Source organism: Corythoichthys intestinalis, chromosome 3 (genome assembly GCF_030265065.1).
Source record: "Corythoichthys intestinalis isolate RoL2023-P3 chromosome 3, ASM3026506v1, whole genome shotgun sequence".
NCBI classification, from domain to species: domain Eukaryota; kingdom Metazoa; phylum Chordata; class Actinopteri; order Syngnathiformes; family Syngnathidae; genus Corythoichthys; species Corythoichthys intestinalis.
In genome coordinates this window covers 49,737,979-49,764,780 of record NC_080397.1, presented here as the reverse complement: position 1 = coordinate 49,764,780, position 26,802 = coordinate 49,737,979, and the positions used below count along the sequence as shown (strand labels likewise).

At 39.0% G+C, this 26,802-nt stretch overlaps 1 protein-coding gene across 2 annotated transcripts in view; it reads left to right on the top strand.

Annotated features, from left to right (window-relative positions):
• frmd3 (FERM domain containing 3) overlaps positions 1 to 26,802 on the top strand; it is a 181,103-nt gene that overhangs the window by 116,916 nt on the left and 37,385 nt on the right. Inside the window, exons 6-11 of one of the 2 annotated variants that reach the window (XM_057832493.1) lie at positions 731 to 854; positions 3,686 to 3,773; positions 3,873 to 3,961; positions 8,487 to 8,550; positions 8,757 to 8,792; positions 25,995 to 26,083. In XM_057832493.1, coding sequence (XP_057688476.1) covers positions 731 to 854; positions 3,686 to 3,773; positions 3,873 to 3,961; positions 8,487 to 8,550; positions 8,757 to 8,792; positions 25,995 to 26,083 — 490 coding nt within the window. The remainder of the gene's footprint in view (positions 1 to 730; positions 855 to 3,685; positions 3,774 to 3,872; positions 3,962 to 8,486; positions 8,551 to 8,756; positions 8,793 to 25,994; positions 26,084 to 26,802) is intronic. The other variant, XM_057832494.1, reaches the window with a different exon arrangement.

The window sequence follows — 26,802 nt, the reverse complement described above, 5'->3', positions numbered from 1 at the left end:
AAGAGAACTTATGATACAAATTACAGACCTCTACATGGCTTGCAAGTGGGAAAACCAGCAAAATCGGCAGTGTATCAAATACTTGTTCTCCCCACTGTATCTGTCTATGTGTTGGATTTTATCAAGTAAATTTCCCCCAAAAATGCGACTTATACTCCGGTGCGACTTGTATATGTTTTTCTCTTCGTTGGGCATTTTATGGCTGGTGCGACTTATACTCATGTGCGACTTGTTTTTTCTAACAGTTTAAATATCATTAACATAGTGGAAAACACATACAGGAGGACACTTCTACTGTACCTAAGCAGCTTCCTACTCAGGTTAGCAAGTTCACAGTTTATCGTAATGCTAATGCCAACTCTATTACTTTCATTAAAAAGGGGTAAATGTAAGTGAACATAAGGGGTAAGTAAAAGTAAGTCTGAAAATAATTCATTTAATAATGGTAGGGTCAATTCTATCGTTACAACATATGGGAAGACAATCTAAATGACCTATATAACTGAACACATTATATAATGAAAATAAGGTTGCTTAAAAGTTGGTTGGGACAATTTGAGCATCCTGAGAAGTTGGTAGTGTTTTGTCCCTACCGTTCCTATGCAAACCTATGCCCTTGTTTCACGGGCCATGCAAAATGAACCTGTAGGACTGGACAGGATAAAGCATGTGAGCCCCAAGTGTGCTTTTTGTTGCAGTGTGTCATCTCAACCGTTTTGTCTCTTTTCAGCCGAGCTGGGTGACTACGACCCGGAGGAGCATCCGTCCGACTATATCAGAGACTTTAGGCTGTTTCCCAAACAGTCGCTCAAATTGGAACGGAAGATCATGGATATACATAAGACTGAGCTCAGGCAAGAAAGATTATGATTTCTGTGTCATGTTTTTTTAAAGCCTTTTTATCAGCAGAGCCACTAAACGAAAATGGGAGAATATGGTTGATGTTAAAAGAACAGCGCAAGTTATTTGAAAGAAACTGGAGGGAAGAATCTATTTTTAGCCGGTGTGAAATTTGATTAAAGGCGCGTAAAAACTGGTGCAGGGATCAGAAAATTTGCTTTTAGAAGCGGTCGCCTCATAGCAAGGTCTACTGATTGAACAGGTCTAAAGTTTCACATTACTTCCAAAGTCACAATCAGTGACTGTGGTGTATTAGGATGTGAAGTAAAACACGAAATTCCATTCTGTCCCCTTGTCTTCAATGCACAGACGCGGTAAATTCACAAGATGCTCTTATCCCACTCCTGCAGGATGCGTTTGTGTGTTTGTTTATAGCTGAGCTGTAGCCTGCGAGGTTTGTCACTGGCAGCTTTTAAGCATCAAAGACAAATCCCTCATTTGTCAACAGCGCAGGAGCACACATTGACACGAACCGCATTCTGCCCCGCTGGGTCTCAATGACGGCAATCATAGCTCGTAGCTAAGAACGGTGCTTTTAAGGTCTCACGTATTTCCGATTACACTTTTCTTTTCTCTGCATATAAACAAATGTTTACGACTGGCTTGACTTTGAGACTGACGTGCAGGTCAAAACCGGTAGCAAAGCAAAATTGAAGATGAGATCTTGTTCATGTCTCATTTACATCTCTAAGTGAATCAGCGACAATTGAGACTAGTTTGGTTTTCTCAGCTTTCTCAAATTTGTCTCATTAGAATTAAGTCTCACAGTGAGCATTGCATGAGAAGGTGTTGAGAAATCGTTCGATGGCACGAATAGAAGGGTGACGAGATATTAACTTGCTTGGCACCATTTGACACCTCTGCCGCCCTTGTTTTGAAATCCCCTACGTTGTGCTGGTATTTGAGTGTTTTGTTGTCTTATCGGCTCTCTGCCCGCTGCTTAGGTTAGTATTATTGATCCCCGTCGACCTACTGTCACGTACCCTTTGTGTTACTCCCCCCTTTTTTGCGATCATGTGTATTTTAGTTTGCATTTAATAAACCCTTGACCGCTTCCCTCCATTGTTTTGAAGTACTACTTTGTTTCCGCAGTAGCGGACCCTAACATCATCCTGACAAAATAAACCACACATTCACACGGGGATGGCGTGGCTCAGTGGTAGAGTAGTTGTCCCCCAACCCAGAGGTTGTGGGTTCAATTCTCTACCCTGATGAACTTGCCTAAGTATCCTTCAGCAAGATACTGAACCCCACATTTCCTGGTGCTGCGTCACCAGTAGGTAGATGGCAATGTAGTGTAAAGCGCTTTGAACACCTTGAAAGGTGTAAAAGCGCTATACAAGTATTTTACCATTTCCGATGATGGACTCTCTTCCTTGGTTCTACTGTCACGGACGCCTTGTGAAATTCCCCCTTTTCAGCGATCGCGTGCATTTTTGTATTTAACAAACCATTGAACGCATCCCTCTGTTGTTTTTTGCTTTGAAGTAAAACCTCGTTTCCGCAGTAGCGGACCCTAACATCGGCAACAAAATAAACCACACATTTCCAAAGATGGAGGATGGACTCTCGTCCTCGGTTCTACTGTCACGGACACCTTGTGTAATTCCCCTTTTCATCGATCGCGCGTATTTTTGTTTAATAAACCATTGAACGCATCCCTCCGTTGTTTTTTGTTTTGAAGTACAACCCTGTTTCCGCAATAGCGGACCCTAACGTCAGCAACAAAATAAACCACACATTTCCAAAGATGGACGATGGACTTTCTTCCTTGGCTCTACGATCGCGTAGCAATTTAATTTTGTGATGTTTTCAGTTGAATTTAGCTGTTTCCAGCTTGCTATGTTGATAATTGCTGTCAGGGAATGCGGGCAGGCAGTCGGTGTGTGTGGACCCAATTGCAAGGAAATAGAGGTGAGGCAGAAAAAACGGTGCAATAATGTTTTAATTAATGCCAACAAAAAAACAAAGTACCAACAAAACGATCCAAAAATTCTTAACAAACAAATATCAGGCTAACAAATCAACTTACTTTCAAAGCAGGACGAGGAACACGAGGAACTGGGGGAAACGCTAACATGAACGTGGACATGCGCATTGACAATGTCGTGACAAGGAGTGAAAAGAAACTGGGAGCTTATATACACACACAGATAAGGGGTAACAAGACAACGAGGAACAGGTGGGTGGCACAGGAGGATGCAGGTTGGAGGATACACTAGGAGCAGGCACAACAGGTGAAATCAATGGGCAATCACAGGGACACACTCGGAGATAACCAACTCAAAACCTAACAATAGCGATGTTTGTTTACCGCTTTTCGTCTTACTGCGGAGAGGGAAGAAGTGACAATCGGCCGCCATGATATTTACGTCATCAGCCATCGTACTGTGACCCGGGAATTTAACGCTTGCTTTCACGCACACCGTCCCAGACATTATACTAGGACGCGACCCTTGAAATATCCGTGTAATGTCAGTGTCAGTCGACCCGGGAAATTGTTTTCACATACAACTGCTGCACGGTTAAATCCCACGATATTCCCGGTGTTTCGGAGTGTGTGAAAGGGACTTATGAGATCTTGTGTTGATCTCAAATGCGTCTCAATTTGATCTCCCAGCTGCTTCTTTTCTTGATCTTGCCATGAAACCTTCAGTATCAGATGAAAACATTGAGTGATGTCAAATCGAGTAAAAAAAGAACAAAAAAACAATTTGTTTTGTATGATTCATGGTTGATAAATAATAATAATAGTTTGATAATGTCTAATTCCTCTCGTACACAGGGGCCAATGTGCTGCCTTAGCAGAACTCAACATGCTCCAAAGGGCCCATAACCTTGAAACATATGGAGTTGACCCTCATCCATGCAAGGTAGTGTGCACTTCTTTGTGTTAAATCTATCTGGTATTGCTGTATCCTTTGTTCATAGCTTGATAATCCTGAGTACATGCCTGTGTGTATTGTGGTTAGGACTTCACTGGTTCCACAGCGTTTCTCGGTTTCACAGCGACAGGTTTTGTGGTCTTCCAGGGAAACAAGAGGATCCATCTTCTCAAATGGTAAAGAAAATATGAATTCCTTGTGCCTTTATTATAAAGTTGTAAGCAAGCAAAAAACAAATTATACTGTAGTCTGCATTGTATTTCAGCTTTCAAATTTTCCACTCTACCTACTAACACCTTTCTGTTGATAGGAGTGTTGTTTTCGTCAACAATGAAGAAAATATTTTGTCGGTAAACAATTTTTTCACGACAATGATGTGCCAATGACGAGATAAAATCGTGGCTCAGGAGACTAGTACTTAACGAGACGAATGCCGGTTTTCGTCTGATGACGAATGCCGGTTTTCGTCTGATGAGACGACAATGAGACGAAAATGCGACATCGTTTCTGTCATATGTTCACAATGCGTGACATTTTCATATTGTATGTGGAGTATGTCAGCTTGCATCTTAGCAGTGTTTGAGTCGTTTCACTCATGTTAGATAAGCTGCTCCTCTCCCTCCTCACCAGAGTTTGGGATGTATCTCAAGCTATAGGCTGCGCTCCATCTTGCTTGCTTAGAAACACGGTACGATTAGTTTTCTTGTCTTGGCAAGAGAGCATAGGCAATGTTGCTTTAGTCTTTAAAGGACTGTGGTGAGTGATCATCTGACGCTAAATGAACTCCTAGTGTTAGCGTAGCATTCATGTTCGCATTAGCTTCAGAATGGCGAGCATCCTCTTAAAACACTGAACAGTCTAGAGCAGAGCCACTTGGCCTTTCTAGTCAGTAAATCTAGAGCACAGGTCAGCAACCCGCAGCTTTTTGAATCCTCCGATGCGGCAGGGTTTTATATTAAATAAACAAATATTTAATTAAACTTTTTCTCTTTTGCTAGATTTAGCTAAGAACTAGTAGGTAGATCAACTCAGGCTCAGTGTTTTGTGTGTTTGTTAAAGAACACTCATGCATGTCATGAATTCACCAACTGTGTAAAGTCACGGTCGCCACTCGGAAGTTGCAAAGACTTGCGTGTACACCGTTCGAGTCACAGCCGTGACTTTACATAGTTCACTAATAGGCATTCACGGCCTCATAGTCTTGTGGGTCTGTCTTCCAGTGGCAACTGTCACTTTGCATAGTTGGTGAATTCATATCCTGCGTGAGTGTTCTGTAAATACAAGTGTATGAAAAGGTGCAAAGACTTGAGGGTACTCCTTCTGTGTTGCAACTGTGACTTATTAGGCAAGTAATGCCAAGCAGCAACAATATACATGCTGTACTCGACTGGCTTTACTCAGCCTTCCCAGGCTAGTGTAAAGCGCTTTGAGCGCCTTGAAAGGTGGAAAAGCGCTATATAAGTATAACACCATTTACCATTTACCATTCCTCTTCTTGTTTCTCTTTGCAACAAGGCCCATTGAAGATTCAAAAACTATTTTTTCGTATAAATGCGATTGTAACGGCTTATATTTGTCTATTTTGTGCCCTCAAATTGGAGAATAGTCCTTGTTGTAGCTTGTCTCTCATTTTAAATCAGTTAGGACTTAGGACTGTCTCCAGCTCACCTTCAGCGCTATTAAGGATAAACACTATACTGGAGATCAACTCAGGCTCAGTGTTTTGTTTGTTTGTTACGGAACACTCAGGCAGGTCATGAATTCACCAACTATGTAAAGTCACGGTCGCAAATCGGGAGGTGTACCCACAAATCTTTGCACCATTCATCAAACAAATACTTGCGTGTACACTGTTCGCGTCACAGCCGTGACTTTACATATTTCACTAAGGCTACGTTCATACTACAGGTCCTAATGCACGAATCCGATTTTTTCGTGTTTTTCCGACTCGAGTGAGGCATTAACTTGACGGTCTGAACGTGACAAGTTGCATAGAACTGGACCATTTCAAATCCGATCTGGGTCACTTTCGTATGTGGTTCAAATCCGATCTGGGCCACATTTTTCCAGACTGTCGTGGCGGTCTGTACTATCCAGTCTCTCAAATCGGAATTCATGCAGCAATTACGTCATCAAAAAGCGAGAGAGACGCCACCGTAGCGGTGCAGCTGTGCGTTATTAGCGCCTAGCTTGCCTTGAACACGGCTTTTTAGGAAGGGTCGGACTTGACAACAATCATAAAAAAAATAAAAATGGGTTGAGGATAAGCCTGAGAATGATCGGTTTTCTGTCTGCTCCATATAAGCAATATTTCAACATTGCTTACACGGCCGAGAGTCGGGGCAAACTTCGCGTATGTGTGTGTGACATGCACGGACAGTGCGTGCATGCTATCGATCCATATACTTTGAATATAAACCTAAACTGGGATTATTTATGTCTGTTATGTGTCCTTTTTTTAAAAAGTAAAATATGATATCCCTGGAATGACGGATGATAGCCAGCATGTGTGGTCTTTTGTTTTGATGCTTCTGCGCATGCGGGTGGTCTTGCTCAGCGCTTGTCGGACTGCGAATTAGTGTGCATGCGTAATACTTGAATGGTCTCAATGGACAAAGGCAGTCTGAACGGGCACGCCAAAAAAACAGATATGACAAAAAATCGGATTTGTGTATTAAGACCTGTAGTATGAACGTAGCCTAAGAGGCATTCACGGGCTCTTTTTTTCTTGTGGGTACGTCTTCCAGTGGCAACCGTGACTTTATATAGTGGGTGAATTCATATCGTGTGAGTGTTCTATAAATACAATTGTATGAAAAGGTACGACGACTTGAGGGTACACATTCTGTTTGGCAACTGTGACCTTACATAGTTGGTGAATCCAAACATGTAATTAAAGTGAGCACTTATTCTACTTAGTAAAAGGTTAAACGCTTCCATTAAGTCAAATATGCACCACAGAATATACAATCGTGCGGGCGACTCCCTGTGCTATCTTCTCTGTGGAAACCATAGGCGGAGTTTGACTTTTGGGGCAGGGGGGAGCACAACATATTGATCACCCCAAAACGCAGTGTCAGCAATAAAATTAACTTACAAGAATATTTAAAATAATAAGCTGACAATGAGCGTTTTTTTGTTTCCCATCATTCTTGAGGGGAATTCTAAATCAGGCTGCTTAGGCAATACTTTTCGCCAAGATTGTCATCCATTGAATTTGGTACGCCCGCCGGTGTCGTGCCAATGTAGTTACCCCAGTCAAAAATTGTATCCCATGGGCGGAGCCATATGGAGGTAGATTTGTGTCTTTATTATTCAATCAAAAGTGTTTGAATGCAAAAACTAAAAAAAAATAAATGTGAAAGCTGTTTTTTTTAATTAATATATAAATATATTTGGGGGGGGGATTGAAGCAACTTTTTGATTGAAGTAATGTTTATTGGCGTTTGGGCCACATTTTGGCAAGGACATTTTCCTCTTTATTATTCAAACTCACAAACTAAATTGCTTCAGAAAAAATAGATTTTCAAAAAAAAAATCACTTCAATCAAAAAAAAAGAAAACTTTCAATCATAGAAAAAAAATTTTGAATGCGAAAAAATATTTGAGATTGAAAAATTTGCATTTGAACACTTAATTTTTCATCAAAAGTTTTCTTTGAAGCAATCCTTTTTGTGTTTGGGTCATATTATGATTAGGACATTTGTGTCTAAATCATTCAATCCCGCAAAAAGTTGCTTCAATCAAAAAATAAAATATTTTCAATCAAAGAAAAAAATCATATACACATATATATATATATATATATATATATATATATATATATATATATATATATATATATATATATATATATATAATTGTATGCAATGCAAATGACTGTCTAAGGTGCTCGAAAAATAATTTCGACCCATTATAAAAATGTTTTTTTTTTCGTTTCATTCATTTTGTTGCAGTTTTATTGCTTTACAACTTATATATATAGTAGTCAGTTACATGCAATGACACTTTTCGGCCACCGGGGGGTGGGCTGGCCCCCCATAAAATCCGCTTATGGTGGAAACTGGGCCGAAATGGCTCTTTGAGGGTTAAAGGTTGCCGACCCCTGGTCTAGAGGATGTTAAACGATCAGACTTTTTTTTTAACACACAGTTCGTGGCTTCTAGGTAGGTTTAAATGAAAATAATGTACTGCTTTTCCTGCTAAGTGTGTATTATCATCACAAAGTTGGCATTGTCCTTGTTGATGCTACAATGTGTGCTCGTCTATCAATGTTCATTCGAAATGTTTGAAAACCTTTATTTTTGGACTTAAACTTTGTAATTTTACGGACAAACACATTTTGAGTAACTGTCGACTAAAACTAGACAAAATTTGTATGAGATTTCGTCGACTAAAACTAGACAAAGACGGAAACATTTTGAAATGACTAAAATATGACTAACACTGATAAGTATTTTCGTCCATAAGACTAAAACAAAAATTAAAAGGGCTGCCAAAACAATTGGGTGATAGTTTTTGTACCTTACCAGGCAAGTAATGCCAAGCAGCATCATTATATATGCTGTACTCCACTTGCTTTACTCAGCCCTCCCGCGATAAACACTATAGATGGATTGTGTGATTAAAAATCCAACATCTTAGACTTTATCTTCTCTCTGTGGTTTAATCTAACATGATCCTCATGTGTTCTTGGTCCAGGGCCGATGTCAGTAAACTCAAGTTTGAAGGGAAAACATTTTATGTCATCGGCATTCAAAAAGAGGTGAGTGCGTCGCCTTCTCCTCTCATATGGCGAGATGAAGGAAGACACTTCATCGTAGTGTTAACTCCTGTCATGAAAGAGTCGCTGTGTATCGTGTGACCTTTCTGCTGTCCTTCCTTCCTGGTTTCCACCTTTGATAACCTTAAACACAACACAGTTTGTGCCCCATCACACACAAACCGTGTATTTGTGCCTTACTGTTTCAGATATCCTTAACAGGCAGGATACACTGTAACAAGATGGTGGGTGTGTCAACCTCCTCACTCCCATCATGTGATTCAATGTTACCCAAACACAAGATGATCTCATGTGAAAAACGTCCATTCAACGTAATGAACACATACAGAATAAGATACAGAAAGCAATGTTTTTAACCGAAAGGAGGGAGGTCTAAAAATCTCACTTTCTTCGTTGTTGTTGGGAAGGACACTAACTAAAATTGCCCCTCTTCCGTGATTCGTGAACGGATCAGAATAAAATTTGGTCGGTATATTCTAAACCGGTATCTGCATCGCTCTTTGGAGCCGTATTTTTTTTTTATGTATTTTTTGTCTCTGGGTTAAATATCTACTAATTGCGGATTTAAAATGGCCACTCATCCGTTATTTGTAGACAGATCAGAATGATCTTTGGTAGGTATATTCTAGAGAAGTATACGTATTGATCCTCGGAACCAGATTTTTTTTATTCATTTTTTTGTGTCGGCTGATTAATTTGATTAATAATTGCGGAATTTCATTGTCTAATTCTCCATTATTCAAGAACGGATCAGAAAGAAATTCGGTAGGTATGTTCTAGGAATGTATACGCATTGAATTTTTTTCCTACTTTTTTTCTTTTTCTGTTCTTTTCTTTCGCAGGTCGCCCCTAATCTGTTGGTTTGGTATTTTTCCTTAGTGTTTTATATTTTTTTCATATATTTTTTAAAATATTTAACTTTCCTGTACAATTTCAGGTTTTTTTTTGTTTTTTTTTTGCATTTGCTCACTAATATTGTTATATTCAGTGTTGTCACGAACGTATTAATAAGTAATGCGTTAGTGTAATCAGATGAATTTCTTCCAGTAACGAGCAATCTAACGCATTATACTTCCAAACCAGTAATCTGATTAAAATTAGTGTCCTTAGGGTCTGTGCATTACTATTGTTATTGCCTCATATTGTATGTAGAATGAAGAATATTGTCGTCATGTACGACGAGCATTTCAAATAGAAAATGTTACAAAAGTTCCCACTACGCGTTCGTTAAACATTCCTTTGAAGGCTCTCACGGAGCGGACTGTTGGCAGGAAGAAGGGTGTGTTTAGGATTATTGTCTGTTTGTGGATTGGACAGGAGGATTCGTGAGCTTTCCGGGCAACGGGGGTTGTGGATTTTGCCACCTCAGCGTCAAAGGGGCTCTTGGAGTCTTGTCAGTCGTGTTATCAGTTGGATAACGGACGTTCTCCGGTGTACCTTGTGTTGGGACAGATTGTCCCGCCATTTTTTCTGGACTGTCCAGGAGAACTGATTACAGATGTGGCTTTGTCAGCGTCAATCTTGCTCAGTTAGTTGCATGACGCACACGTTGGGCTTCCGCAGGGGTGAAAGTGGGCAAGAACGGTCAGGAACGCAGTTCCGGTATAAGATTCAGGGCCAGAACGCAGTACCGGTATAAGATTCAGAGCCAGAATGCTGTTCCGGTACACGGTGCTTTGATTCCGAAAATACGACGGCAATTGTCAAAACGCTATGTAAAAAAAACAAAACAATGCTAAGATGCCACACATGCATTTCATCTCCAAGAAGAAAACAATCTACCAACATCAGATTTACATACACAAGTGTGAACAACAAGCGTAATAAACTGTTTGTGTAGCGTAATTCGTTTCCACCAATATCTATTATTTATTTTATTCCATGGACGGCATGTGATCAGCAGAGATAGTTAGCTCTGATTGGTTCAAATGTGCATGTTTTCTGGAACAGCAAAAAAAAGGTTGTTGAATTGATGCGACCAAAAAAAGGCCAACGCAACATAAAATGGATCAAATCTTTAAGAGCAACGAAAGAGTTGAGGAGGATTATTTATCATAGTTTTATTTGCTCTGATGGGGAGGTTCAAAGCATTTTAGCTGTCAGTGTGCACTTTGGACTTACATTTGTTCATTTATGTTAGGCTACTTATTCATTTCCTTATGATTTAAAAAAGTCAATGTTTGCACGATCTTCAAAATATATTCCATTTCACTCTGCATGATGTAAGTAATTTGTACTTATTTTTCTGAGTGTATATCTTTATTATTTAAAAAAAGAAAAAAAAAAGTAAATATTTACATCACTTTACATTACTCCAATTTTAATATACATCCTATGTTCTTAAGTAGTTAAAATTGAGATTTGGCACGAAGTATGTGAGGAAATGAGAGTTAAATAAAAATTAGAAGATGGAGGTTGGGGTTATTGCTGTTTTTGTTTACTTTTATTTTGCAAATCATTGATAAAATACAATTTTGAATGAAAATCAGTTTTTGTATGTCTTATAGAAATAACTGTGCTAAAACAGTTTTCTATGCATTTCAGTAGTTCAAGAGGTTTGACCCGCTCCCTAAAAAAAAAAGGAAAGAAAAAAAAATCAATAAATAAAATTTCTGGCTCTGTGGCAACCTTCACGTCGGGGAGTTCCGGCAAGAAATTCTAGCCACTTTCACCCCTGGGCTTCCATGATAAGAAGGCGTTGTTTATCTTGTATGTTTTCCTTAAACTATGGTATAAGTGCTATTTATTTTATATTGGGTGTGTTAGAGTATTACAAACAGTCAAACAGTAAATTCAAGAAATGATACAATTCCCTGATTGATGATAATAAGTGTGTTGGAGTAATGCAGACGGTTAGACGGTGCCTACGAGAAAAGGTACTATTTCCTATTATTGATAACTTTAATAATTTTGTTCACTGTAATCGAAAGGTATTTTTTTATTTAGAGTATATATATATATTATATTAAAAATTACAATTTCATATCTACTAAATTCCATTTTAATTGGGACATCAGTGATTTTGAATTGAAGTCTTGTGTTTGGGTAAACCTCTCATTAACCTCTGGGTGCTGCAGCTTTGATGCCTCACTCACATTTGTGCATTGTTCCTTCATTTTTCAGCTGATTGTGTTTGACATTGGAGACTGACTCGCATTGTTGATTGGGTGTGAACTAGGCTATGTTATGGCCATTAAGTCAAAACTCGTGCGTAGTCTCCAATGTGTCGACTGGCTAGCTAACTGCTAGATTTGTGTTAATCCAATGTGATGATGGCTGCTTAGTTTTATCTTTGTGTTTCTATCTCTTCTCTCTGTGTGTAAACATAGTCGTCACTGGTGAGTACATGCGTACGAACAGGAGAGTGATGCCACAAATCACTGTTGTACGCTAATCTTCCAATATGATGTCCCTAAACGCACCACCATCACACCTGCCCTTTAATCTGCATTTAAAGGAATTTGGCTCATGTTTATAATGCAACTTTTGGATTTTATCATTTTTGTGTACAGCAATCCCCTGTATATTTCCAATTACTGGTAACTATATATGAATTTAACTATATGTGTGTGTCCACACCATCCCACCACTCTTTTGCAACCAGTGTTGTTAATCTTACTGAAAAAAAGTAATTAATTATAGTTACAAATGACTTCTCCCAAAAAGTAATTGCGTTAGTAACTCAATTACCTGAATGTAAGAGTAATTAGTTACTTGGCAAAGTAATTGGTGATAATTACTTTTTTTTTTCCTCAAAAAAAAAAAAAAAAAAAAAAAAAAACATTGGCCACACTATGTGAAGTTTTTTGTGAAGGTTTTTGGTACAATTGGCCCGAGCCCAATTCTTTACCCTAATTTACTCTTTAGCCTGAATCAACTGTTAAAAGTTGTTAGAATTGCTCCCATTATTGCATTAGTTCCCTTCTCTCTACTTTCGACAAATGAAAGTTTTAAAACTGTTTCATCATTTAAAGATAGATTCAAGTCAAGATTTTGCCGATTTAGAAGTATTTTATATAAAAAGTTACTTAGGTTCGCTAGGAAGGTTCTCTACAACAGAGCCGTCCTAAAAAGTCTACTGCTTCAAGATGGCGGCTGTCTACTAACGCATTTAGTGCCATGTCTGTCATTTTGCATCTAGTTATATCTATATACAGTACATATGATATCTACCATGTCTACCATATCTACCGTAACATGCGGATGTAGTTTATAGACCCTACTCACCTACGTCACAAAATGGGCGTGTCGCTGTTTCCGGCCGCCATATTGTACATCTTTTTCAGACCTATTCTCATTGTTTTCAATTAGTCGAGCAAGTTATAGAGCAATTCATGGAAGCCCCGGTGTTATCTGACGCTGTAAACTCATTGGATCCGTTGCATAAAAGGCGTTACGTGGAAAAGCTTCAGTTTATCCATTCGCCAGATCCGTATTTGATGCCTAAATCGATGTTTTTCGACCCGCTGGCTTCGCCTGACATCTGATATCCTGATATTTACAACTATCTTGTCCACACAAAATCAGCCTATTCTCACGAAAGTTTGAAAAACTTTAAGAGCTTGGAGGCTTATAAATGCTACGTTGCTGGTTGGGTGAAACAGGTCCTCGTACACAAAAATTCAGCAGGAATCTTGTGCTCGGAAGGTGAGTTACGAAATTTTCAATTCAAAATCTTTTGTTCTTGCTAACATCCACTGTCAAGTCTAATGTATTTCATATCATTTGTCAATGGAGCTAAGGCTTTTAATGTTTATATGGTTTAGCGATAGCACTCTCACTATATACATATATAATACGTAATAAATATGAAGTGCGATAGCACTACTCCAGATTGTCCCTCGTTGAATTTATTTTTTGGCTTTTGACCTCAATAGTGAAATTGTAAATTAATTGTATGACAACTGTCTGATTATCCCCTTATAATTATATATTTTCAGGTAGTTCATTCACAACGTCTTAGAGTATGTTGTCGGCGATTAGCCTAGCAATGATCTTAATTGTGGTTGTCAGCCCAAAACCCTCTAAATATATATTAAATGCATCTTACCAGATATAAAATGACTACTACATAATCTGTGGTAGTCGTTTGGAGCCCAGTTTTCTCGTCGAATTGCAGCAGTCAATCTGGGTCTCCTCTTCGGGTCTCTCGGAATACGGTAAAAATTCAAGTCTCTCCGTCTATCTTCTCTGTTTTTGCAACCGACCGCCACACACGACTTCACCATTTTGATTATTAATGTTAACGGGCAGAAAAACACGCCATAATAGGAGGAATTTACGAAGCGCTAATGCATTAACATGACTAGTATCCGGACAACATGGTGCGGGGGCGTGGCTGTGACGTCACGTGAGTAGGGTCTATAGGCTATCGGCTACAACATGTATTATTGGAGCTACCTAGCATCGCGTTTGCTCGGCGTCACAACTTTCTTGCCTGCTCTGCTCTGTCGTCTCGGTGAGTCCGTCTCCCTCACTTTTCGACCAATATAGTAATGCATAGTAACGCATGCCTTTCCGTCCTCAGTAACGGTAACGCCAAAATCAGAAAAGTAATTAATTAGATTACCCACTACTGAAAAAAATAACGCCGTTAGTAACGCCGTTATATTGTAACGCCGTTATTAACAACACTGTTTGCAACCCAACTTTAGCTATTTGCTGAAAATTTTGTTGTAATATTTTTTTGTCATACTGTAAAGATTCAGCAAGTTGTAGGGGTGTAACGGTACACAAAAATCTCGGTTCGGTACGTACCTCAGTTTTGAGGTCACGGTTCGGTTCATTTTCGGTACAGTAAGAAAACAAAATGCAAAATATAAATGTGCTAGTTGTTTATTACACACCTTTGTGCTTTCAACAGTAGGAACATTAGCTTATACAAAGCTAGAATTCTGCTCAAAAAGTAGCGGGTATTTAAAGATAATCCAACAACAATTTGCCTTTCAGACCCCGCGTATTGGTCAGCTTTCTTCTTGAAAGAAAGAAGAAAAAAAGTCCTGTGCTAAAGAGAAAAGCTATCCAAATGACAAAGATTTTAATTGGTAACACTTTATAATAACTATCCGTTTTACTAGTTAATAGATCATTAGTCAACTGTTGAATAACTATCCATTTTACTAGTTAATAGATCATTAGTAAACTGTTGATAAATGACTTATTGTTGATTTGTGAAGTATTTGTTAACAGTTTGTTAAGCATTTACAGGGTGTTCCAATATGGTTGACCCCATTCTAAATGCACATGCTAGTTGATGGATCTTAATAAAACTATATACATTTTATGTTGAAGGTCATAATATACAAAGAAAAGTACAAATATTTGTTGGTTCTGTGGCAGATGTTCATAAATGTGCAACATGAGCGCTGCCTGCAAAATGCCTTATCAAAATGCCTTTTCTTTTGAAGTGAACGGCATTTCTTAACCTGAAAAGATAGAAATGCCAAACGTTGCACACAAAAACTTGAAACGTTTCTACAAACTGTTTCAGGTTAAGAACACCCTGTAAATGCTTAACAAACTGTTAACAAATACTTCAAAAATCAACAATAAATCATTTATCAACAGTTTACTAATGATCTATTAACTAGTAAAACGGATAGTTATTAAAAAGTGTTACCCATGTATTTTACAAATGAAATGCCTCAATGAATCTCTTTTTTTTCTTCTCATGAACGGTTTTCAAAAGCTTTATTGGTGGATTTTCTCAAGTTAAAGCGCCACACAGAAATTAATAAATTTGATTGTGTTAGCGGGATCTGTGTATTATCAAATTACAGGTGTTTTAGCTCATTTCAATGTAATTTGTTTTTTTAATGGGCTATTATTTATTTTATTATGTGTTTATATTTTACAAATGTGATGTAATATTCATTTATATTGTAAATTTTATGTTGTATAACTTTAGTTTCTATGTGAATATTAGTTCCTACTTGTTTTGTTGTGGTAGGAGGCTTTTGTATTGAACACGGGGCCGTATTGGTTATCATTATAGCAGAGAAGACAGCAGTAAATCAACAAAGAGAAGTCAACTGTGCCCTGATCTACCACTCAAGAGATCTGATGGACTCAAAAAGTGGGTTACGATTGGTGCATATTAGTTTGAAAATCGACCGGATCCAACGTATTTTTACACGAGTGACTTCCGGTCTGCCCGATTCTAGCTACCGGTAGTAGTATTGACGCAGGAGGGTCGGGTCTCGCGTCAAATAATAAACTCTGCTGTTCTTTTCGTGTGTGTCGTGTTGAGCCGCTTCTGGGACGCGTCTAACACACGGCCGCACTGCGACTGGTGTGCATTGGCTAATTGACTTTAACGCCCGCATTTCACTGCGTTCTCGCAGCGGCCACGTTGTCGCACCGTTGACGTTTCTGGGTTATACTGTCCTACCGTGTTGGTCCTTATTATAGTAGAGAAGACTGAGTAAATATAATTTTCACAAAGAAACTGTAACCCGATCGACTCACAGCCTCAAAAAGTAAGGGTTACATTACGTCAGAAACTCATTCGGTACGCCTCCGTTATGAACTGAGCACCACGTACCGAAACGGTTCAATTCAAACACATATACCGTTACACCCTTTGCAAGTTGTCAGAAAAGCAGAAAAATAGTATTCATTGTGCTAACTAGAACAACCAGCAAGCAACAACAAAACATCGGTGACAAGAAAGCATGTTAAAGTGATGTATCTCAACAGAGAGATGAGCTTTGTACGGCAGGGTAGAGCTAAATTATTCCTAGGTTGTAGGTGAAATTTATATAGTCTTGGCAACATACATCTACTAGAGCAAGGGATTGCTGTACGTTGTCTGTTTGTCATCTCATGTCATGATACTGCTATTGTGTTCCTTGTCTTACTGTCATTTTTGTTGGTATGTTAAAAAAACAAAATAAGCACTATGTGGACACAAGATTAGGTACACCTGATTCTAATATTACAACAATTAGGTATGATTTACATAGAAATTTCTCTGTATAAAACACTGAAATTAAACATACCACATGTCCTCAAATAGTGGCCTCGGACGTTATGTACTAAACTGCAGATACTAATACAGGTTTATTTCAATTAGTCTATTTGGGGAAAGGTAGAGAAGGTGTTGACAAATTATATTTCATTCCGGTGGGGTCACAAGACCTAATACAATACAGAGGGGCACTGACGGAGCACTTATCTATCATAAAAAGTCAGAAATCGCGCTTTAAACTATATAAAATCAAACCAAAATACAATGTTTCTGTAAAAAAAAAAAAAATTTCAGGCATTAGTATTCAAAATCAAAATTGGGACATCCCTTGTTGATAGTCAATTCACCTCTGCTCATCAACTTCTATCTCTTCTTCACCTCTTCCTACACTCTGCTGCTCAATTTTGTCGAGCCAGAAATTGAGATATATCATTGTAACAGTTATGCAATTAATCAGTGTGACCTTAAAGTGGTTTATGTTGCCTAGGTGGGTTACCTAGCTTACCTCTCTCATTCCTCCTTGCTGATTTATCCTTGCTGCGAGCAAATAACCTATCCACACTTACACTTACCTACTACAACTTATTCAACAAATGCCCATTTGCAAAAGTAATGCTCTTTGAATCAACTAGAAATGAAAAAAAAAGACATCTTGTTACAGATAACGGGGGCTGATGTAACTAAAAAAAAATGCTTGTAAAACAGCTGTAAATTATGATGGGCACACATACAAAATGGTTAAAAGTTATATCCACAAAATAGGCAATTAGATTTGTACAGATTGATTTTTATTCATTTTGGTCATATAAACCAGTGGTCCCCAACCTTTTTTGCACCACGGACTGGTGTAATGTGGGTCTTTTTATCACGGACCGGCATTGTGTGGCAGAAAATGACAGTGGCCTCGCCTAAAACTTGTCGGCAAATATCTGTGGTCGCAAGCATAATGAGTTCTTCTCTAATCGTGAAAGGTTTCTTAGCATTAGAAATACTGTTCGCCATGAGGTACATTATGATGCTATCAGTGCATTCGCTTTTGTTGCCTCGCTTGCTAGCTTTTAGCCACATATTATGCAGAATTGACTTGGTTGTAGGCTCCTCTTCTGGCTCTGCAGGTGGCATTTTCCCGGTAAAAAAGCTGTCCAAAGACGTCGCTGCCCACAGCACACTTCCAACAGCAGCTAAAGTTACTGTTTACATTGACTGGTGCTGGGCTGCTATAGGTGTACAAACACTCTAGTAATTGCGGCCAACCACTAGATGGCGACCTATACAAATTTTTACTCTGATTAGTCTAGAGTAGACAGGGATATTGATGTGTCAAGAGATTGCAGATTGCAGTCCTTAATAAATTATTTCTTTCTCTGAGGCCTGGTAGCAAATCCGCGGCCCAGTGGTTGGGCACTACTGATACAAACAAATCGCAATAAATAGCATCAGTATTGATACAATTCAAATACCACATATCGTATTAACACAATATTAGACAAAGCTCTTGAGTGAGAGCCTCCCACTCAAATCGCATTTAATTGTCACTGTATTCACAGTCAGTTAGCTAAAAGACGGCAGCTAGTCAGCTACTTTAATTTGCGACCAGAGTACAGTCCTTGACTAAAGTCTTGTCGCTTATCCATTTTGTAGAAACAATTGCTAATAACCTGACTTTTAATTATTCAATTGGTTTCAGAAATGGCTCATATGAAAGCTAAGACCCTCCCAAATGATGCTGAATGTACAAATAATATATTTGTTTCATTGAAAAAAGATTGTTACTGTTTTCTGAGTGGATCTCGGATCCATGCGGGCTTTAGTAGGTCTCCTGCAATATTTGTGGTGACTGTGGTGTAATTCAATGGAAGTTTCATCTGAAAAATCCGCCTTTTCCCACAAAACAGTGAAGTTACGTGGTGGCAAAATCATGGTCTGGGGGTGTGCAAGAGATCTGCAGGATGGAAGGCAACAGAAATAGTCTGAAATATCAACAAATCCTAGCTGCCTCTTACATTCCTGACCATAAAAAGGGACTAATTCTGCAGCAGGATGGTGCCCCATTGCATACTTCAATCTCTACCTCAAAGTTCCTCAAGGAAAAGAAGATCAAGATCCTCCAGGACTGGCCAGCCCAGTCACCAGACATCAACAGGATGAACAGGATGAAAGAGGAAGCATGGAAGACGAAACCCAAGAATGCTGATGAACTCTGGGAAGCATGCAAGACTGCTTTCTTTGATGTTCCTGATGACTTCATCAATAAATTGTATGATCCTTGCCGAAGCCCATGGATGTCATACAAATATTAAATTTGGATCTCACAGCACCACTACTTAATTTGCTTATGTTATGTAACATATTTTTGTATTTGAAATACATTTTTTGTTCAATTTTCACACTACTTTGTGTAGGCAACAAAACTTTTGCCAAAATTTGACCTTTGTGTCTTCATTAAATGATTTTTTTTTTCCAGTGAAACATTCAACATCATTTGGGAGGGTCTTCGCTTTCATATGAGCCATTTCTGAAACCAATTGAATAACTAAAAGTCAAGTTATTAGCAATTGTTTCGACAAAATGGATAAGCGACAAGACTTTTGACAGGGACTGTAGTTTATAGCAGTTAACTACCTGATGCGTAAAGAGTAAAGTTGAACCATTTACATTCACAATTCATGGGAATAGGCGACCAAATAAACATCAACACTGAGGTAAAAACGAACAAAAAGGATGGGCAGTTTATCTGGCACTTACCTGTAAAGCAGGTGGGAAGATGTCATTTGCAGCGTCGACTGCACGATTGGCAGTTTGGCACATGCACCGTAATATTGATGCCGCATTCACGTGTTGTTGGAGCAATCGAAAACATGATTCTCTATTACGTGGTGTCAATAAAAAGCCCCAAAAAGTCACTCAACGTGTGATGTATCATTGGAGCATTAAATTACGCTGCCCTTCTTTGTAGCAACCATGTTTTTATCCCACATAACGACTTTACAACACATCAGAACGATTTTCCAACTGAAGTGCTTTGCAGTAGTGTCACTCATATGCTTATCACACCCAAAGTTACATGCATAAATGACCATATTAGAGAGCCATGAGCAGATTGTTTATGGCGTGAGTAAAGTATTATGACCATATTAAATAGGCACATTCTCTAGATTATGCTCTGTAGACTTAAAACTCCAAACTATTTTTAAAAAAAAAATTCTTACCTGTGAAATTTATACTGGGGCACAGCGGATAAATACTGGGGCACGTGCCCTAGTGAAATATCTGGCGACGCCCATGACAATTTTACTCAATTCTTTTTGGTCATATACAGTCCCTGACAAAAGTCTTGTCGCTTATCCATTTTGTAGAAACAATTGCCAATAACCTGACCTTTAATCATTTAATTGGTTTCAGAATGGCTCATATGAAAGCTAAGACCCTCCCAAATGATGTTAAATGTACAAAAATATATTTGTTTCACTGAAAAAAACATTTATCTTTTAATGAAGACATAAAGGTCAAATTTTGACAAGACAAAAGTTTTGTCGCCTACAGAAATTGGTGTGAAAATTGAACAAAAAATGTACTTCAAATACAAAAATATGTTACATAAGCGAATTCAGTAGTGGAAAGAAAAAGCAGTCTTGTATGCCTCCCAGAGTTCATCAACATTCTTGGGTTTCGACTTCCATGCTTCCTCTTTTATCCTGTTCATGTCTGGTGACTGGGCTGGCCAGTCCTGGAGGATCTTGATCTACTTTGCCTCGAACTTTGAGGTAGAGATTGAAGTATGCGATGGAGCACCATTCTGCTGCAGAATTTGTCCCTTTTTATGGTTAGGAATGTAAGAGGCAGCTAAGATTTGTTGATATTTCAGACTATTTATGTTGCCTTTCCCCCTGCAGATCTCTCGCACAAACCCATACTGGATGTAACCCCAGACCATGATTTTGCCACCACCAAACTTCACTTGTGTGTCAAAAGGTGGATTTTTCAGATGAAACTTCCAATGAACTACACCACAGTCGCCGCAAATATTGCAGGAGACCTACTGGAGCCCGCATGGATCAGAGATTCACTCAGAAAACAGTGAAAAAAAATTGTCTTGCCAAAATTTGACCTTTATGTCTTCATTAAATGATCAATCTTTTTTCATTTAAACAAATAAATTTTTGTACATTCAACATCATTTGGGAGGGTCTTAGCTTTCATATGAGCCATTTCTGAAACCAATGGAATAATTAAAAGTCAGGTTATTAGCAATTGTTTCCACAAAATGGATAAGCAACAAGACTTTTGTCAGGGACTGTAAACAGTTCTTGGCTGAATCAACCTGTTGACTTAAGACAGTAGTGAAGATTGATGTTTACTGTATTTCAGTTGTATTATATTTTAAAAAGTAGCTCCTCCAACTGCAATTCAAAAAATGCCCTTGGCCACTTTTTGCAGTATATGAGAGTTTGTGCGTGAGTAGATGTGTGCGTGCGTGCGCATATCTGTCTTCCAAGTGTGTCAGTGTGCGTGTATATCTGTTTTTGTTTATCATTCCTCACTGCATGACCTTGCCATGACTGTTTGCCATCACTTGTCATACGCTGTTCAAAATGTCCCACTTTGTGATGGTTTTCATCAACCAATTCAGTCTTTTAATTTTGTATTGGTATAAAGAAAATATACCGCCATTGATTCTTTTTCAATCCAAAATGGGACCAAGGACAGCACCGTACACATACGGCAATTGAACACACAAACATACAAGGCCAGTGGAGCACATGTGTGGAAATCCTAACGACTTAATGTAAAGTGATGTATGACACGCGGGGGAGATGAGAGTGGAGTGGCTGCAATCCAGCTGACTGAGCCACTTTAGGAAGGTCAATCTGTACGTTGTCATTTCTGTGCCACTTCACAATTTAAAGCCTTTAAAAATAATAAATAAAAAATATAACTTCAGGGAAGTTTGCCTTGGCTTGCTGTCTGGATAAGCACCGAGGTATTTTTAAAACTGTTGTAAAATTGGTGTTGAATGGATTCAACAGTTATCAATCAAAGATGGTCCTTTCAATGCCTCTAAATGACATGCACTAAGAAAGTATTGAGTGTCCCTAATTTGATGGAAGAAGAAACTAATTAGGGAGAGTCTGTGATCTTAAAACATGCAAACCTCAATGGGTGGATGATGTAAAGTTGGTTTGGGAGATCACAGATCTGCACTATGAAATTGGCTTCCAGCATGATAATTCGTATCTGTGTTAAAATCCCTCCTCCCCTGCCACAGTGACCCTCAGCTGTGCCACAATCGGTGGGATGATTTGCAAAAATATAATAAAGTCAATAACAGTAATGTATTCAATGAGTTAGTTGGTTTTATGCACATTGTTCACATACAGTGGGGAGAACAAGTATTTGATACACTGCCGATTTTGCTGGTTTTCCCACTTGCAAGCCATGTAGAGGTCTGTAATTTGTATCATAAGTTCTCTTCAACTGTGAGGGACGGAATCTAATACAAAAATCCAGAAAATCACTTTGTATAATTTTTAAATAATAAATTTGTATTTAACTGCATTAAATAATTATTTGATACATTACCAACTAGTAAATATTTCAGCTCTTAGTTCTTTTTTAAGATCCCCTCCTGTTCTCCACTCATTACTGGAAGTAACTGCACCTGTTTGAACTTGTTACCTGTATAAAAGACACCTGTTCACATGCTCAAACAAACAAACTCCAACCTCTCCACAATGGCCAAGATCAAAGTGGGCAAACTATTTCACAAAGGGCCGCTGTGGGTGCAAGTTTTTGCTGCAACCCATCAAGAGGACACCTTTTCACCAATCTGGTGTGTTGTATGTGCAATCAGTTGATTGCAGTCAGGTGCTTCTTGTTTCCATTTCAACCTCATTGGTTAAAAGCTCTGTGCTGGATCAGTTGGAACAAAGACCAGGACCCACTGCGGCCCTCGAGGACCGGTTTGCCCACCCCTGGCCAAGACCAAAGAGCTGTGTAAGGACATCATAATAATAGACCTGCACAAGGCTGGGATGGGCTACAGGAAAATAAGCAAGCAGCTTGGTGAGAAGGTAACAACTGTTGGAGCGATTATTAGAAAATGGAAGAAGTTCAAGTTGATGGTCAATCTGTCTCGTTCTGGGGCTCCATGCAAGATCTCACCTCGTGGGGCATCACTGATCATGAGGAAGATGAGGGATCAGCCCAGAACTACATGGCAGGACCTGGTCAATGACCTGAAGAGAGCTGGAACCACAGTCTCGAAGAAAACTATCGGAAACACATTACGCCGTCATGGATTAAAATCCTACAGAGCACGCAAGGTCCCGCTGCTGAAGCCAGTGCATGTCCAGACACGTCTGAAGTTTGCCACTGACCATCTGGATGATCCAGAGGAGCAATGGGAGAAGGTCATGCGGTCGGATGAGACCAAAATTGAACTTTTTTGTCTAAACTCGGCTCGTCGTGTTTGGAGGTAAAAGAAGGATGAGTACAACCCCAAGAACACCATCCCAACCGTGAAACATGGAGGAGGAAACATCATTTTTGAGGGCTTCTTCTCTGCCAAGGGTACAGGACGACTGCATCGTATTGAGGGGAGGATGGATGGGGCTATGTATCGCCAGATCTTGGCTGACAACCTCCTTCCTTCAGTGAGAGCCCTGAAGATGGGTCGTGGCTGGGTCTTCCAGCATGACAACGACCCAAAGCACACAACCAAGGCAACTAAAGAGTGGCTCCGTAAGAAGCATCTTAAGGTCCTGGAGTGACTTAGCCAGTCACCAGATCTGAACCCGATAGAAAATCTATGGAGGGAGCTGAAAGTCCGTGTTGCCTGGCAGGAGCCCCGAAACCTGAAGGCTCTGGAGAAGATCTGCATGGAGGAGTGGGCCAAAATCCCTGCTGCAGTGTGTGCAAACCTTGTCAAGGACTACAGGAAGCATTTGGTATCTGTAATAGCAAAGTTTTCTGTACCAAATATTAAGTTTTGTGATGTATCAAATAGTTATTTCATGCAATTAAATGCAAATTTATTATTTAAAAATCAAACACCGTGATTTTCTGTTTTTTTGTATGAGATTCCGTCCCTCACAGTTTAAGTGAACTTATGATACAAATTACAGACCTTTACATGCTTTGCAAGTGGGAAAACCAGCAAAATCGGCAGTGTATCAAATACTTGTTCTCCCCACTGTATTTATGAATGGATGAATCATAGCACCCGGCTGCGGTGCTTGCATATCTCTCTGCCTGCACCCCTTTTCGATTGATTACGCCCTTTTCAGACATACGCTTAACACCGGTTAAATCCTGGGATTTAAATGGGTAGCCCTTATGTCTAAAAGCAATATCCTGGGTCGATTGACAGAGACATTAACCGGGTCGCGACATAGTATAATATCCAGGATTTACCTGCGACGCGGCATGTGTGAAACCAGTTATGTAACATATTTTTGTATTTGACGTACATTTTTTGTTCAATTTTCACACTACTTTCTGTAGGCGATAAAACTTTTGTCTTGCCAAAATTTGACCTATATTTCTTCATTAAATGATAAATCTTTTTTCAGTGAAACAAATTTATTTTTGTACATTCAACATCATTTGGGAGGGTCTTAGCTTTCATATGAGCCATTTCTGAAACCAATTGAATAATTAAAAGTCAGGTTATTAGCAGTTGTTTCTACAAAATGGATAAGCGACAAGACTTTTGTCAGGGACTGTACACTACCTATTTGCAGCGTCAAACAAGGGCATACCCTCTTTTCGCCTTTACGTCTAGCTTATCGCAGAGCAGTCTGCCAAATTTCACAAAACACGCGGTGAGCTTCGCGCTCCCATGTCCAAAGACCAATTAGGCTGCATTTCATGCCTGAGCCTCTGCCACCTATAAAAAAAAAAGCCTTTGATATTTAAACTGATACATATTTTTTTATGTTTTGTTTTTAGCAAAAATCAATTTTTATTTGATGCCTGCAAAATGTTCCCCAAAAGTTCAGAGAAGGGCAACAAAAGACTGGTAAATTTATCCAGGTTAATTCAAACACGTATCATGATTGGATATAAAAGGACACACTCCGGTTGTCGCAATAGCTAACAAGCTAGGAGATAGCGACCTCTGTGAAGTTGGCCGCCCATCAGACGCAAATTTAGAGAAAATCAAAATGAAATTTTCGTTTGTGCTCTATCGTTTGAGATATTATTTCGAGTGATGACTTCACGCAGCCCCCATTTATTGCAAAATGGACCCGAAATGGTGCCATCCGTTTATGCCACATTTGTGCTCGTTTGTGCTGTAAAAATCTTTGTTTGTGCTATTGTGATATTAATTTTGAGTGATGACGTCAATCGCAGCACCTCCGATGCGGCTGACGAAGTGTACCAACTCCATCAATAACAGAGGGGTGTCCCAACAACTAGCGCAAACATAGCATTTTTAGTCAAAATGGGTCTGGCTGACCTCAGATTGAACTATAAAAGAATTGTTAATCTCTCAAAAATGATCACAGCACAAACATATGACATAATTTTTCTCTGGACTTGCATCTGATGGGGGGCCAACTTTACAGAGGTGAGATTGCAAGGTTTATGAAAAACTGCTCAAGCAAATAACTCAATAGTTTAAAAACAATGTCTCTCAATTTAAAATTGCAAGGAACTCAGAGATTTCATTATTTACAGTCCATATAATCATCAAAAGTATCAGAGAGTGTCAAGGTTTTGACAAGAAATAATGGACTTCAAAGAGTCAGTCAATTTCAACACACACTAATTGGTCCCATGAAAAGTAATAAAAACTGGACATTTTCATCAATTTACAAAACCCCGCCGGACACCCAGGACAGGATGTAAAAAGTGGACTTGTCCAGGCAAAAGAGGACATTTGACATACTGAGGCAATAACTGGCAGATGCTAAAAAAAGTGCTGAGTGCAATAATAGACTGCCTCCTACGCCTCAAAATTGGAACTAAAGTTTGGTTGTGACCAGTATCCAATTTGAAGATGTCTATATTTGTCAGTGTTTCACTAAACTGTAACAAAAATTAGTTACCCCAATTGTTCACAGTTGCTCATCTATGTTTGAATGTATGTAGGAGCTTGTGAAATCATGCCTGTCTGTTTCACAGTCATCTCACGTCATTGAACTGCCTCTCTTCACACTAGGCAGAATTGATCAATTTTCTCATATTACGAAATATGCGCAATAATATAGATTTGCACTTGAAAATATATGGCCAGTCAAGATCCCTTCGTCCTGAACACTGAAGCTTTGAACGACCGAGTCTCCAATTGTGGCCGTTAGCCGTTTTTTGTTTCTTTGCTTGTTTATTTTTTTGCACAGCTCACATTTTTTGTTTCTGTATTGGTATTTCACAATTTCACAATGCAGTTCACAATTTTCTGCCCCTACTCATTGTCTGTCTCTTTCTCTGCTTTTGTGCTTTTTATGTGCAGAAGAAACTGGTGTTGACATTCCACACCTCGACCCCTGCAGCGTGTAAGCACTTGTGGAAGTGTGGGGTGGAGAATCAGGCCTTTTACAAGTGCGTGTCGCACACACACAGACATGCGCAATTCAAAAACCATTTTTCCAGGAAAAAATTAGGGAGTGTGTGTGTGGAGGGGGCAGGATTATCCTGCTTTTACACCACATACTACCACCACAACCACATCCCAAATAATTCCCAAAAACCTTAATACTGCACAAACCACAATGTAAAAACACTTACTGTAACTGTGCCATGTACATTATTTGGGGAAGTTCACACAAAATATGTATATACAAGTAATAATGTAAATAGTAGTAGTAGTAATAAATCCTCCCCCAGATGTTTTAGTAATCAACCCCTTAGAGGACACTAATATGCTGAGCTATATTGAAGGTTAGTTTCACTGGACTTTTAAGGACTCAGTAAATATCAGAATGGTAAAACATAAAAGTCCTATCAATAATAATGGCTTTAAAATCAATTCCAGCACGACTGTAATGGGGAAAAAAAATCTAACACAGGCCACTAGAAACACTAAAATATGAAAATGATAGACTACTAAAACGAATTAATACCATTCCATTGAACAGACATAGGTGGAGATTTAGGGAGGGCAAGGGGGGCAGTGCCCCCATGGTGGCCGAAAAATATCATTGCATGTAATTGAGTTTTCAATAAATTAATTTAAAGGGGAAGTTCAGGATTTTTGACATTAGGCTTCCAGTAAGCAGGGGTTCAATTAGTCGGTGGAGTTGATTTCAACAAATTCCGTG